At 42.5% G+C, this 15,117-nt stretch overlaps 1 protein-coding gene across 17 annotated transcripts in view; it reads left to right on the top strand.

Annotated features, from left to right (window-relative positions):
* gramd1bb (GRAM domain containing 1Bb) overlaps window positions 1-14,174 on the top strand; it is an 83,623-nt gene extending 69,449 nt beyond the window's left edge. For 12 of the 17 annotated variants that reach the window (XM_013911073.1, XM_005720625.2, XM_005720630.2 and 9 more), the window contains 18 exons: window positions 193-213; window positions 883-906; window positions 6,139-6,223; window positions 6,709-6,812; window positions 6,899-6,994; window positions 7,759-7,839; window positions 7,983-8,098; window positions 8,899-9,058; window positions 9,382-9,571; window positions 9,686-9,829; window positions 9,943-10,061; window positions 10,153-10,295; window positions 10,454-10,557; window positions 11,130-11,424; window positions 11,614-11,625; window positions 12,189-12,296; window positions 12,586-12,706; window positions 13,061-14,174. In XM_013911073.1, the coding sequence (XP_013766527.1) occupies window positions 193-213; window positions 883-906; window positions 6,139-6,223; window positions 6,709-6,812; window positions 6,899-6,994; window positions 7,759-7,839; window positions 7,983-8,098; window positions 8,899-9,058; window positions 9,382-9,571; window positions 9,686-9,829; window positions 9,943-10,061; window positions 10,153-10,295; window positions 10,454-10,557; window positions 11,130-11,424; window positions 11,614-11,625; window positions 12,189-12,296; window positions 12,586-12,706; window positions 13,061-13,150 (2,013 nt within the window). In that variant the 3' untranslated portion in view covers window positions 13,151-14,174. The other 5 variants (XM_005720632.2, XM_005720631.2, XM_005720628.2 and 2 more) reach the window with 3 other exon arrangements.
* Window positions 14,175-15,117: the final 943 nt, after the last annotated feature.

Below are 15,117 nucleotides of genomic sequence, written 5' to 3'. Positions count from 1 at the left end.
TTCCATGTTCAGGATAGAGTACATTATTTAAATAGTGTGGGGAATTCTGCTGTTAAGAAATTGTTGTTTTACATCTGATGGATCTGGTTATTAAAAAGGTGATCGTGTGTATCTGCATAAGCCTTCAAGCCTGCTGCACTGTTCACTAGTTCCACGGAGTTAAATGCTTTTCCTCTTTTTCTCTTTCCACAGAAGAGCCAAAGCTGGTACAACGTAAGTCACGCCTTCTTTATCTCCTTCTGTCTGTGTGTGTGTGCGTGTGTGTGTGTGCGTGTGTTTGTGTTTGTGTGCTGGGGTGTCTTCATGTCATGTTTGTGACACCTGAAAGTGTTGGTTTAGTTGCTAACACTGCTTAGGAGCTGAAAGGTCTGCTGTCCTTGACCTTGTTTACTGGAGCACTGAACCACCAGTGTGCGTTACTGGTCCTGCAGGAAGGGATTAGCAGGAGGCTTAAAATAGCAGCAAGTGGGCCTTTGATGCAGCAAAGCAAGACAACAATCCTTCAGCACTGCAGTGCAAGATTTGACTAATATGCCCACATATTTGACTGGTATCACACAGTATAGAATCGACGCAGATTATTGCAGTTTTGTGTTTTCACCACAAGGTGGTGTGCTAACACTATTTTCCTAACCATGGTTCTCTTTGTAGATAGCCACTGAACATCCACTTAACAAATATTTTAAACCTTTTTTTTTTAAACAGAAAGGTTGCCAGCTGTGTGGGTTTAAGTGGGTTTAACCACTAATAAGTGAGAACACAGTTTCTACAGAAGGGTCTTTATTGGATTTTTCCCCCCATTTTGTGCTCCTTTTATTTCTTCTGTTGGTTTATTTCCTTTCTTTTATTCCCTGTGTGTACACTCTGCCACTCTCTCCCCAGCATGAAAGACAACACATCCTGAGAGTAAGCATGACTTGTATTTTTGTCCAGCCCTGATTATCTTTGACTTGTCTCTCTTGCTCTCAGACTGGTGGGATTTTTTGATATCCCTCCTGCCTGTTTCTCATTCCATTGCCTTCCCTCAGCACTCAGCGTTGCTACTGCCAGCAAGTGACACGCTGAAATAGAAAGCACTGTGCTGTCATGATAAAGCTCAAAACAAGATCTTCCATATTGTGTTTTCAACACGGTGTAGAAGAATCGTACAGCACAATTATTCTTTCGTAGCAGTAACAGTGTTCAAAGGGTTTGCATTTTACACGTGGACCTGTGAGCACAAGTGAATTTCTATTTCTGGCGTGCAACAGGTGGTAGCACACTGAGTTCCTCACTGTACTAAGCAGCTCAGTAAACTATCACAAGGGCTTCTGAATGCGCCATGGGAATGAAGCATGGTGCTTTAGGTTGTGGCACGTTTTCCTCCTGCCCAGCTCTCTTTCCTGCGTCCTGATAAGCACGGGCACTTGGTCTGGCATTAAAACAAGGAGAAACACAAGGCCCTAACTAAACATAGCTGAAACATGAAAAAGGATTCTGAAAGCTTTTCAATACTTCGCTAATGCACTCAGCTGTAATAAACCCATTTCATTTCCTCTACTGACCTACTATCTGGAACAGACCGTAACAAGTGATAATCACTGCTGTAAGTGCCGTCCTGTGGTTCTCAAACTGTGGGGTGGGCCCCCTGGTGGAGAATAGAGGCACCACAGGGGAAGGAGCCACATTAACTTAATTTATTACAGTTTAAGCAGAGGAGGCAGACGCATGAGAGTTTCCTGATGCTATTATTATTAGTTTTATTTCAATAAAATTACCAGAAAATAGACATTATAGTTTGCAAACCACTGGACTGCACTGATAATCTCTCACATCATACTTACAGATGATATACTGCCGGCTACCAGCACAGTGAACTTGTCGTGTACAAGATGGCAGGATGATCTGCCCTTACCTCCAGATTATGTTGCTGTCAACAAATCTCTGTAAAAGGCCAAACTTAACAGTGAAGCCACCCTGCTCATTAATTGCCACGTTTTCTTGTTCCTTTATCTTGCAGATCTGCATTTTTGTCAGCGGAAGCACTGCGTGCCGTGTTTTTACCCTGAACACGGTCACAACTGTTTACATGCATGCTCCTTCGAGTCCCTTTGTACTACAAGCCTGCCGTCTGTATCAGTTCTGCAGCTGAAAACAGTCCACACATATACTGCATATAAATATATGCATTAGCTTACAGCACCCAGATGTTGAAAGGAAATTATTTAGTCTTTAAATAAGACTGAAATGTTTGGTGATGAGTAAATGCTATGGACACAAAAGACAAATCTACTGTGGCTTACAAGTTAAAAATAGTATTTTGTTTTGACATACAGAGAAGACTTGAGCCATCAAATTTAAATCAGCACATGTGATGCAGGGATGAAGCTTTCCAGCATTAACTCACATTAAGCACATCAAGCTAAGAGTTGCACCCAAACAAGCCAGTCAGTCTTTGTAGCTTCGTCAACTTCTTAAGAGTAAGAAGTTCACGTTGTTGTTATTTCGAAGTTGCGTTGGCTCAAGACTAAAACTACATAGAGTGTGTATGTGAGACAACTTCAACAGGATAGCTGGCCTCAGGTCTCCGAGCCACAAACAGGGAGGAAAAGCCTGAAAATAAGAAATGTTGATATCACATTTATGGAGTAATCCCTTAATATGAATATTCAGAATTGGCATTACAATGTTCTCTTCAAACCCCGCTGACAATGTGAATCGGGGTGAAATTCACCATCACAGCTGATTCATAATGGTGAATTGAATTAACTGCTCAGCATCGGGGCTACCTTCCTGACATCTTGTACACTAATCTTTACACACATGTGTTTTTACTAAAGCTCAATCAGCCGGAGAAACGTGTGTCTAACAGATCCTTTTTCAGTTCACTTGGTTCTGACACGTAGGTGTTGTAGCATTCATGCGCCTGCTTGTCAGACACTGTGTGCATGTGTGTGTGTGCACGTCTACGTGGCAGTAGCGATCGGCCACGACTTCGAAACTACAGTGACTAAACATCCACCTTTCCTAACGCGAGCCCGTACGAGGTAGGCACGGTCACCTCACTTTCTTAGGAGCAGCATAATTGCGTTTTCTTATTCGCTTTGCATCTACACAAATGTGTGGCCTCCAGGAAGTTGGCAGGAAAAGAGAAAACAAGCAACAAACAGCAAGATAAGAGATATCTGGACAGTAGACAGTGCATGCGTTTAGTGCATGGAGACCAACTTTCCATAAAATGAACAACAGCGGTAGTAAAATAGAGAGTTTATTGTTAATAGGATAAACACACTCCTCCGGTACACAGCATAAAACCCCACCCAGGTTTGCAGTACCAGTCTCCTCCATCCCCTACTGTTTGTCCAGCATGTTAATAGTTAACCAGATCGATACACGCTGTGTGTTGGTAGTTCCACTTTATACCCCGTTCGTCCTAGGCGTCACTGTGCCGCCTGAACTCTGCATGCAAAGTCACAGTCAAGTCAATGAACTCTTTCTTTCCTTAAGCTATAAAGCTACAAAATCGACACGAATACACGGAAATACCACAAGTACGGGATGAACCTTCATTAAGTTTCATGCTCATGATGTAAAGGCATGTTTTCCAAGAAGCCTGTGATATTTTTCTTTCTGCTTCCTCAACTTACGCAAAGATGGGACTCGTGGCTGGATTCCAGTGCCCAAATATGACTTATAAATTTGCTTAGAGCAATGAAAATCCAAGCCACAGTTACACTTGTTTTGTGTTTTGTTTTGTTTTTCTCTCTGTTTGTTTTTTGTTTTGCTCACCAGTCAGACCTCCATAACTGCGCCCACGTTTTTGAGCGCCGAAGCATTTTTTTTTGTTAAGAAAATCTATCGATTTTAAGTGCTGCTGAAGTAGAAGCTCTCCATCCTTCTCGCCCACTGAAAGTAGCAGAGGGGGATCAGGTGTCAGGAGTGCATGAATGACCTCAATACCAAGGCAGGAAGGAACCACTCCATACTTGCAGTTTCTTGAAATCGCCGGCGTTCAGCACGTTCAGTACTCGTACTTTGGATTCCAGCGGCCTTTCATTCATAAAATAAACGTTAAAAGCCCAAGAGCAAAGAATTATCGAGCGCGTATTTATTCATTCTCCTCGCTCTGCTATTTAAACCCTGGCTTGTGACCCGGTGCAGTCCCTTTCAAGATTGATGGTGTTGTTTTGCAGCCAGAGGTAACTGGAGGTTATGCTCACATCTGTTCTCTATAACTCAATCACTCGCTCAGACTGTAAGACGGACTCAACACATACTTTGGCTTTTTTCCCCTTTATTCAGTCCTACTTTTTTCCCCTACAGCTACATCTTTGTTTATATTAATCCTCCAGTCTGCAGAGTAAACTCGCCTCATTCTTTGCTGGTCATAAACAGAGTAATTATCAGGCACTCAGACCTGGACAGCAATACACACACACACACACACACTCATGCTCTGCTTGCACACTTACGAGGAGGCGTAAGCAGAAAAAAGGAAAAGGCTACTGGCGTGATAATAAAGGACTTGTTGGCTGGGGTTACTAGAGGGCAACGGCCGTAACTCCTCTCCCTGTCTGTGTGAAAGGAAGCGAGAGAGAGGCACAGAAAGACAGAGTGAGACAGGAATCATGTGGCTGGAGTGCGTTGTGTCCACTGCTCAGTGTTGAAAGGGAGCAGCACCCAAGAGGAGGAGGGGAGCGCGGATACTACAGCTTCAAACTGCTGCACACATTGTCTGGCTTCTCTTATTTTCCCAACTTTTCTCGAACTGACAAGTCAAGTCGGCTGTGAGACGAGCCCACTGGGGCGCATTTTTGGAAAACTTGTTTCCATCCAGGCAGCAAAAAAGGATCTGGCGCCCTGAATATGGAACTGGATGAGGACTGTACGCTGTCTGACTGGGAGGCCATGCTGGAGCTGGATGAGGCGTTGGCATTGTGGGTTCTGCAGGGTCCAGCTAGAGGGGAATGGGGTTGGGAGTGGGGCTGGGCTGCCTCAGACCTTCAAGACCCCGAGTGGGACAGTGAGGAGATTCCTGCTGTAAGTCGACCCCAGCTCGTAAGCCGAAAACATCACGGGGAGAAGCGTTGAAAAATGAAAATGTAACCTTGAAGCGGCAAAACAGAGGATCGCCCAGAGGGCTTTTTTAGGGAACTTTGTGTGCTGTGCATGCTGCTGTGAGCGTAGTTCTGTGGTAAATCCCCACCAATAATTCAAACAAGTGGTTTGGCTGTGAGTCTTTGCTATTTGAAATCTTCTTGAGCTCACATAGGCCTGTTGTTTGGCATGATTGTCCAGTTACTATGTGAGTGATTTCATTTGTCAACAGCGGAGGTTGTTTCTAGGGTTGTTTTAAAAAATGGAAACATGATGATGTCTGCAGAGAACAGCATGATTTTTTTTAAGAACACTTTCAGTTTTTTGGCTTTAGACTTCTCCCTTGAGCCTCGATCAAAAGGAATATGTATTTTCTTTTCTTTCTGCTTAACTCTTGTTGCTGTTATGTTTTCCTGAAGTTTTCCTGTTGAAGGAAAGCATCTGGCACGGACAGTGAGAGCCTTCCCTCTGGTACACATTTGGAGATATATCACAGGCTAATCTAGTCAGCTGAAGCCAAGCATAAAGAAAAATACTGGTCATATGGAACAGAATATGCGTCCCGTTTGATCCTAATAAGCTAACACTGTCTGCTTGTTTACACTTGAGATTTCATCGATGATCCAACAAAAGCCTCACTGTCAGAAATATGTCGCCCTGTAATGCAAATAGGATATCCTGACTCATAAATACCAGTCATGGCAGCATGTGTTTTGAATGATTTGCACTGGGCTGATTCTTTCCTTGCATTGCGCTTTAAATCGGTTATGATGCGTCCTTTCAGATATCTCGGGCTACGTACCTCTGCTTGCCGTACTCTGTATTTCCATTTGCAGTAACTGTGAAAATCCCCCACAGGACGAAAGTCACGGCATGATTAAAGTAAAGCGGACATACCGATCAAACCTGTGGGTGGTTTTAACAAGGTTATCTCACATGCTCATGGAAACAAGTAACCCAGGCTGTGTGACAGAGGCAACACTTGTGAACAGAGCATGAGGATGCGAGTGTGTGTTTGTTTGTTTGTGTGTGTGTGGTTTCTGACTCTGCCTGTCACTGCAGGTGCTGAGCCCGACATACAAGCAGCGCAATGAGGACTTTAGGAAACTCTTCAAGCAGCTCCCTGACACAGAGAGACTCATTGTGGGTGAGTGTACACACTGAGGCCATCTGAGTACTGGCAGGGTGCAGCCAGCTTGGTAGTAATTAGAAAATGATTAATCCTTCCGGAGCAGATAAGTACGGGATATTCCCACCGGCTGACATCATGGCATGACTGTAAATATGTGTCGATTTTTGTCACTGAGTAAAATAAATCCCACGGTCTTCAGAGGCCTTAGTGTCATCGTTTGAGGAGACCTTTTCCTTTTCGGGCACTCATGTGAACACGTAATGAACACAAGTTTCGCTCATTTGTTGTTGAGAGTTTCTCAGTGTTCCTATGAGTACAGTCATTGTTGTAAATGCTTCCGACTAAATCAAACTGCATGTGAACTTGACTCGAACTTGCTGTTATGGTCAGTTTTGTGTCCTATTTGTTGTTGTTGTTTCTGTGCTACATGGTGCAGTTCCTGTGCCGTCTTTTTTCTCATTTTCCATCATGTCTGATTTCATGACTCATCCATGTTGCAGACTACTCCTGTGCTCTTCAGCGGGACATCCTCCTGCAGGGACGACTCTACCTCTCTGAGAACTGGATCTGTTTCTATAGCAACATCTTCCGCTGGGAAACGCTGGTATTGCTGCACTTCTGTGCATTCTTTCTGGCAGTATTGGGTGTGTGTGTGTAAGTAATGGTGTACATTTGTGTGTTTGTTTAAAGCTGACGGTGCGGCTAAAGGACATCTGCTCAATGACAAAGGAGAAGACCGCCCGGCTCATTCCCAATGCCATCCAGGTCTGCACGGACACTGAGAAGGTAAGGGATACGCAAGACTTTGTTTTCAGTGTGTACATGTCAGTGTTTATTGATGATGTGGCTGCTGATAGAAGCACAAAGATGAAGTGTGAAGTTTACAGAGCTGTGCTCTCTGCTCAGATTCAGCCAAATACTGCCAAACTGATCAGACAGCTACAAATGGATGATGAGATAAAGCACCCCGGGAGTGCAAACCAAGAGTTTCTTAAGGAAAAATAACAGGATATTCTTCTATGGCCCAGTCAGTCATCTGATCTCAGTGAAACAGAGGCGCTTTTTTAGTTATTAAATGCAAAACTGCAAGCAAATGACACAAGCAAACAAGCTGCAAATTAAAGAGGTTTCAGTAACTTTCTAGTCCCTGTACTTTCTTGGGGAAAAAAATCTGAATTGAAGCTGAAAGTCTGCATTAGAATCACACATTAAATGTTTGATTTACAGCCCACTGTGGGGTGGTGGTGTGCAGAAGCAAAACTACAAAATTGCGTCTTTTTCCTCAAACATTATGGAGGGCACCCGTAAATGTGTCAGAAATATGTGCTTTAGTTTTTATTTTCATTTATTTCAACTAATTTACAAAATTATTTCTCCCTTTCATTTTGTATTTTGTTACTTTTTAGTTTCCACTTATTTAATCTCCCAGAACTGACTCTCTTCCCTTTTTTTCTATTTGCATGTCTTTGTACATGATGCAAATTCCTTTATTTATGGTGTTATTTTAGTTCCATGTCGGCTAATACGAGATCGCGTTTTATTCTCTGCAGCACTTCTTCACCTCGTTCGGAGCCAGGGACAGGACGTACATGATGATGTTTAGACTGTGGCAGAATGCGCTGCTCGACAAGGTCAGCAAATCCAATTTGTGACTTTATGCTTTGGTCTATATTTTTTTTTCTTTTGCCACACATGGGATGACAACAACAAATTGCTGCATGGTTCCCTGCTCACTCTCTTCGTTCCTTATAACTGGTTTGTTGATCTTCTGCAGCCTCTGTGCCCCAAAGAGCTCTGGCACTTTGTTCATCAGTGCTATGGCAACGAGCTCGGCCTGACCAGTGACGACGAGGACTACGTTCCTCCCGATGATGACTTTAACACCATGGGGTATGTCTGGTTATGGTGCTGCATCAGTTACTATGGCTACCACTATAAATATTGTCATTTGGTTGCCTAATTTCCCAAATTAGAAAATAATTATTCCGGCCAACATGAGCCAGAGCCAGTAAATACTGAGTATTTTCTGTGCCGATGTACTATTAATACAGTCACGGTTTGAATGCTTTTATTCTACAATGCACTCACAGTGAAGGCTAAAGGCTTTGTTGCGAACATGTCTACATACACATAAGAGGCAGTTTGCCTCAAAATCAAGTTTACATGTTTCTCCCCTAGTGCTAGTTATCGATCTCGATCTTTTTGTGTTGAGCTCATCAGTTTTGGGTGGAGGTGTCTGTGTTCCTTATGACATAATGTAAATAAATGGCACTTGGCTCACTGTTGGCTCACTCCTACATAAAACCACAAACCATGCTGCCTTTGCAGTGGTTGATTCGTAGACAGTGACAAGGTCATGCTCGCAATCAGTAGCCATCTGGGTGTGTCAAGTTGACAATAAAATGTCAATAAAAAGAACTCACTCTGCTATCAGTTTGTGATTGAACGGGGTCAAGTCAGCAGCCTCTGATAACACGGGAATTACCTGTGACAGATAAGCAGAAATTAGAAATCTCTTGCCATCTGTTGTAAATCCATTGCTGTCTACAATCAGAGAAATTCACATTTACTGCTTACATCCAGACTACAGGCAGAAACTCATATATTTGTAACTTAGCTATTCTATTATCGCAGACGTCTCTACAGCTGCAGTAAAGTCTGGGGCTGTCACGTTTCTCCATTGCCTTCAGGTTCAGTGAGGAGATTCCCAATGAGGAGAACGAGATCAACAATGATAACTTGTCCAAGAACAACGTAGAAGCCAAGCCTGAAGGGAGCCCTCCTCCTGTACAAAAGAAGCTCATCCCAAACAGCACCATCCCCACCCCTGGCAACCACGATACCATCACAGTAAGTTGTTGCAGTTATGCTCTATACTCTGTTTTTAACCACGTAAAGCCTAAAACATGAAATCATTGGCAGACAATTCCTTTCTATTTTTTTTTATTTCAGTGTTTATTCTACCTTTTGACATTTTTCACGTTTTTAAAAAGGAAATAACATTTTACTTTGCATATAAGAGTTTTAATTTGTATCATTATTGCTCCAGTCAGTATTTTTGTGCAGTTTTTTCAGGTTTTTCAGTATTTAAAAAAAAAATCACAAAAATTTAAATCAAATCACATGCAAACCTCAGAATCTCTGAATAACTTCACCATATTGTTTTTCCGCAGTTTGACCTCCCAGCTGAGGAATATGCAGACTGCCTGCCAGATGGTGATCTGCTGGCTGTCCCTCTGGTGGTGGAGGAAAAGAATGAGACCAGTGGGCCTGCTGGTCCTGTCCCATCACCGTCACTGGACTTCAATGACAATGAAGACATCCCCACTGAGCTCAGTGATTCTTCAGAAACACACGACGAGGGTAATTGCAGAGAGCGGACGGTCTTTGCTAACAGGACGACTATTCATATAATTTAAAACCAGAACATAAGAAATTTTTTTCTTTATTTGTTATGTGTGTTTCTTTGCCATGTAGGAGAGGTACAAGCCTTCCATGAGGATCTCAATGGCAGGCAGCATATCAATGAGATCTACAAGTTCAGCGTGGACAAGCTGTATGACATCCTTTTCACGGAGTCTCAGTTCATGAGTGATTTCATGGAGCAGAGGCGATTCTCAGGTCGGTACGCCTGATGTTCCTGCACGTGATTCAGTCAAGTCACGTCTGAGCTCCTTGGAAAGAGTGCAAGCTAAAAAGACAGGCTTTATTCAATTCGAACATTTGTTTTTCAGATATAGTGTACCATCCATGGAAGAAGGAGGAAGATGGGAACCAGACCAGAGAAATCATGTACACCATCTCTCTGTCCAACCCCCTGGCTCCCAAAACAGCCACAGTCACTGAGACACAGGTAGAGTCATGTCAAGTAGAAACATGTTTAATTATTTAAGCTCTGCTGTGCTTTATGAGACACTTAAACTACATTTTGTTGATTGTATCAGACTCTATACAAAGCCAGTCAGGAGAGTGAGTGTTACATCATTGATGCTGAGGTCATCACACACGACGTCCCCTATCATGACTACTTCTACACTCTCAACCGCTACATGCTCACGAGGGTGGCCAAGAACAAGTGTCGGTTACGGTGAGTCATAAGACTTCGTGACATAATTATTTTTGGACCATCTTTCCCCGTGTTTAAATTATTTTTAAGTGTTTCTTTTCATGGTTTATCTCAATTTATTTAGCATTTTATTGCAAAGACAGAACCTGTGTATAAATACAGTCATCCTCTTCTCCTAGGATATCAACAGAGCTGCGTTACAGGAAACAGCCATGGGGGCTGGTAAAAGGCTTCATAGAGAAGAACTTCTGGAGTGGGCTTGAAGAAAACTTCCGCCATCTTGGTAAACTCCATGGTTGTTTGGTTGGCTGTTTCGATTGGTCACATCAGTCATGTGGTTTTCTTAACAAGAAGACTCAGAGAGCGCAACTCGAAGAGCAAGGGCTAAACTAAAACCTTTATTTATGATGCTTTCATTACAACATGCAGATGTCAGCTTGTGTTTATTAGAATATGATGACCTCAGCCTGTTATGGCGTCACTGTGAGCTCGTAGAGCATCGTATTTTTTCAAAAAAGGGGGTGTTATGCTCGATATGATCTTGGGCGCTAACAATGAAGGTCAAACTCAAATGCTCAGCCAACATGGTACCCGTCCTCCAAGGCCTGGTATATTGTTTTGAACGCCATAAAAATTGTGGGTAATATAGTTTTTTTTTACTGATTTTAACATTTGATGTGATCTTGACCCTAGTTATACCTTAATGAGAAGTAAAATAATGGCAACGATAGACTTAATCTAATCATTGCTTAATGCTTAAAGAGAGAACAAGAGCATGTGGATGTTTTCAACAAACTGAAAGTGCATGGGTGTTATATATATTTATATGTAACAGGTGTGTTTTTCCTCTCTCAGAGTTGGAGCTGTCCAAGCTGGAGGAGATACTCATGGAGACTCACCAGCTGTCTCCAAAGGCAAAAGTGGTGAAGAACTCCACGGTGAGGCGCAAGAAGAGGCCGCTTCCCCACATGCGCAGCCAGCATCTGGATGAGGCCCTCAGCCCCGTTACCACGCCGACAGATGAGGAAGTGATCCAGAGGATCAAACACGTGGCCGGCTCCACGCAAACGAGACACCAGAGTCCAGAACACCTGCCCGGAGGCTTCGCTCTGTACAGCGTCTCCAAACTGCTGCTCATCATCAGCTTTGTGTAAGCAGCTCATCAGAGCACGCACGTGCACACGTCATTCCTGTGAGGATGGCTGCACAGTTGTCCATCAGGATGTAAATGTACATTTGACACATGCTGACATGACTTATTTTAATTTCCTTAGAAATATGTCATTATTGTTCTTTTGAGTGTAACTCCTTTCTCCTCTTCTTTCATTGCCATCCATAGGATCTGTCTCAGGTACACATATATGTTCTCTGATATATAGACAGATTACAAATTATAGAAAAACTAACAAACTGTCTTAGTAAGGTACTGGGCCACTATATGTCGGCCGATTGGCTTTAGCGTTCCTTAGCAAGTTTGCTCTTTTATTTAATGTCTCAATGTCGGTGGAGAGTGACTGACTGACTGATGCACAGTCCAAAGTTTCCTGTAGGCATTCAGTGATGTTGAACTCTCATTACTCTAAAAACAGCTTTGTTCCCACGTGTGTGTATCAAACTATTTAGCGACGCCCTCGTGTCCTTTATCCTGTCAGGGTGGATAAAGTTTGCAAGTAGATCCAAACTATGTGAGCAAAATGCCCCCAAAGCATAACAGAGATTCATTTAATCATTACATTTGTCATCCGTCTGTATTCAGTATTTATTGAAAACCATCCCACAGTCAAAGTGTACTTTCAGTATACATCAGAGTGCTCATACCAGCTCATTAGAGGCATTATGAATGATTTCAAAGTGAAGCTGAGCCCTCGTTTGTTGACTCTCTTTCTTCATTTCTGTCTCTTTGCCCTCCTCCAGCCTGGTCCTGCTTGTGTTCCTCAACATGATGCTTTTCTACAAACTGTGGATGCTGGAGTACTCTGCGCAGTCCTTAACAACCTGGCAAGGTCTGCGGTTTCATGAAAGGTAAACACACCCCAACAGATCCATGTGTACACACGGTTTATTGCACTGTTTTTTTCATTACTCTTTACACAGAACTTTCTGTTAAACACATTAAAGATACCCAAACACTGTAATACAATTCCAGACAGGCACACACATCTGTAAAGTAAACTGCATCCATATTGCCTTGAACAGGAAATCTCCGCGCTTGCTTACTGATTGTTAGCAGTCCCTTAAAATGGAAATAATGCTTCAGTGCCTGCACCCTTAGGTTGCTGTGTGTGTTTATCTGTGTGTGTGTTTTTCCAAGTAAACTGCCTCAGACGCAGATGGAGTGGGCCCAACTCCTGGAGGCACAACAGCGGTACCACGATGCTGAGCTGCAAAAGTGGAGGGAGATTATCAAGTCATCCGTAGTGCTGCTGGACCAGGTATAGAAAAAGTTTCTTTTTTTACAGCAGATAGTAAATAATAATATAATTAACATTATTTAAATTAAATAAGATAAATAATCATTCTGAAAATGTAGTTTTACTTTTATTTATGTGTTTCAATATTTTTAATAGTTTCATTTTTAATATTAGTGTAATTTTAATATTATTTCTGCCAGAAGAGATTGTACGTGTTCTCATAAATACATTCAACTCTGACCAAAGCTTACATTTGCTAACTAGCTTGATTTTAATTTATGCTATTGCGACCAAAAGTTTGAATAACTTTTTCGCCTGTTATTAAAATGGAGAAAATACTATTTAACATGTGTTCCTGTTGTTTTGCTTCTTCAGATGAAAGACTCTTTATTGAACCTCCAGAGAGGCATTGGTTTAAGGGACTACCCCTCTGAGACTGAGGAGAAGCGCAGTCGCTATCACTGACACACTACCATCAGGCCATGAGGGCATGCTGTGCAATACGGGACCTGTTTTCTTTTTGAACCAGTATGCCGTCAGCGGCAAGACAGAGAGAGAACAGAGAGGGGTGATGGGACCAATAGTGAGCGGATCCATGGACATAAAGAGAGGAACAGTCATCTCTAGCGTATGGAAGTTAAAACCACCCCCAGAGGATGAAACCACGGACAGAAAGGGTCCCGATCACACACAGGAATCGAGCTATCCCCAACAAGAGGAGGTGCAAGACTTGCTTCCTCTAAACACCTTGGGGATAACCGTTTCCTTCTACTCTCTTTATTTCCAAGTGCATCCTACTGTAAGCCATGTGAGCCAGGAGCGTGGCGGAGAGAGCGAAGGAAAACTACTGCATGCATTTAGACAACCTATCTCCCCTCAGTCAGTGTTAATGTGGTCCAGTTCCAGTCTATGTGTGTCTGAAAAAGAACAGAAGAAGAGGAGAGATTGAGTCAAAGAAAAGGGGAGGGGGATCCTTTTGAGCCTTAACGGCTTTCTACACTCTCCGACTGTTCCAAATCAATCGTACCCTAGAGGTCCTCGCTGCAGCGTCCCTTCAGTAAACCTCCAGGTGATCAGAGGACAGGTTCACTCCACGAGAAAAGACGTATTGTAGCTGGGAGATCAGCTTCACTGATCAGCCCTTATTGCCTTGTTTGAGCCTGGACTGTGTGGTTTCTGTCCGGGCTGGTTCCCTGACATACCGATGAGTAGAGCGTAAGATTGATAAGATGCGATTCGCAGGCTCGGTTTCTCCCGTCACAGTGTTACCTACCTTATGTCACATTATTTCTCATCCTTCTGATGAAGTCGAATGTATTAGTCTGGGGGGAAAAAGAAAAAAAAAAGGCTGGACTTTGATCACAACTTGATAAACTTTGAAACGGGGACGCTGCAGCTAGACCGACCAGTAGGGAGTCCTGTGTTCTTACATGTTTTATTACTAAACTGTGATTATATCTCTTTAAAAATGTTTCAGATCGGAAAGAGGTCATGAATATATTTGAAATATATAAGAATATTTCATTATTTAATAATATATATATATATATATATATTTCAAAATATATAAAAAACATTACCTATATTTATTGTTAATTTATGTACATACAGAAATGATCAGAGCTCTAGACCAGTTAAAGAATTTCTAACAAAAAGTGTTTTCTTCTAAAGATGCATGCCAGATATGTCTGTGACATGTCCAGTGTGCAAGTATGATTCTTCATTCGCGCGATTATGTTCGCGCACGTGAGCGTGTATATGTGTACGTGTGTGTGTGTGTGTGTGTGTGTGTGTGTGTGTGTGTGTGTGTGTGTGTGTGTGTGTGCAGGAATTTTTACCATTCCACATGTCTATGTTTCTTTTCTGGCTCTTCCAGCTGGACTGCCTTCTTTTCTTTTTTTAATGCTGATGTGTTTGGATGCTGCCTTGCATTAGTCCCACCAGGGTGCAGCTGCACATTTGAAGAGTTTTGTTCCAAAATGATGTATCAGACAGCTGGAAACAGCCACGATCGATTGGTTAGGTAGTGTCACATGCACATTTGGCTAAGAAGCTAAACGATGCCTGGCTCGACCGCAGGAGGAAACACAAATCCCTTTGAGGTTGTGTCAGTAAGAGCATCTCGCTTAAAATCAAAAATAACCGGAGCTACCTGCTGTGACAACCCTTTCTAAATAAGGGCAGGAAAAAAAAGTAAAAATATATATATTTTGCAGTTTGCAAAAATGAAATGGATACATGCTATTTTGGAAATGAACCCTTCGTGCCCCCTGTGAGCAACTCTTCTGTTCATTTCACCACATTAGCTGCCGCTGTTTGCTAAACAGGAAGAGGTTTTGGCATTTTAGGAAATCTGCACATTTGCTGTAAGGTTGGATGATATGATCAGATGCTACTGTCACGTGTGTAAACTAAGTAAGTAAATAAGAAAC

This window comes from Pundamilia nyererei, unplaced genomic scaffold, assembly GCF_000239375.1.
Source record: "Pundamilia nyererei isolate P.nyererei 1_Seehausen unplaced genomic scaffold, PunNye1.0 scaffold00003, whole genome shotgun sequence".
Lineage (NCBI taxonomy): Eukaryota > Metazoa > Chordata > Actinopteri > Cichliformes > Cichlidae > Pundamilia > Pundamilia nyererei.
This window is presented reverse-complemented; position numbering and strand designations above follow the sequence as displayed.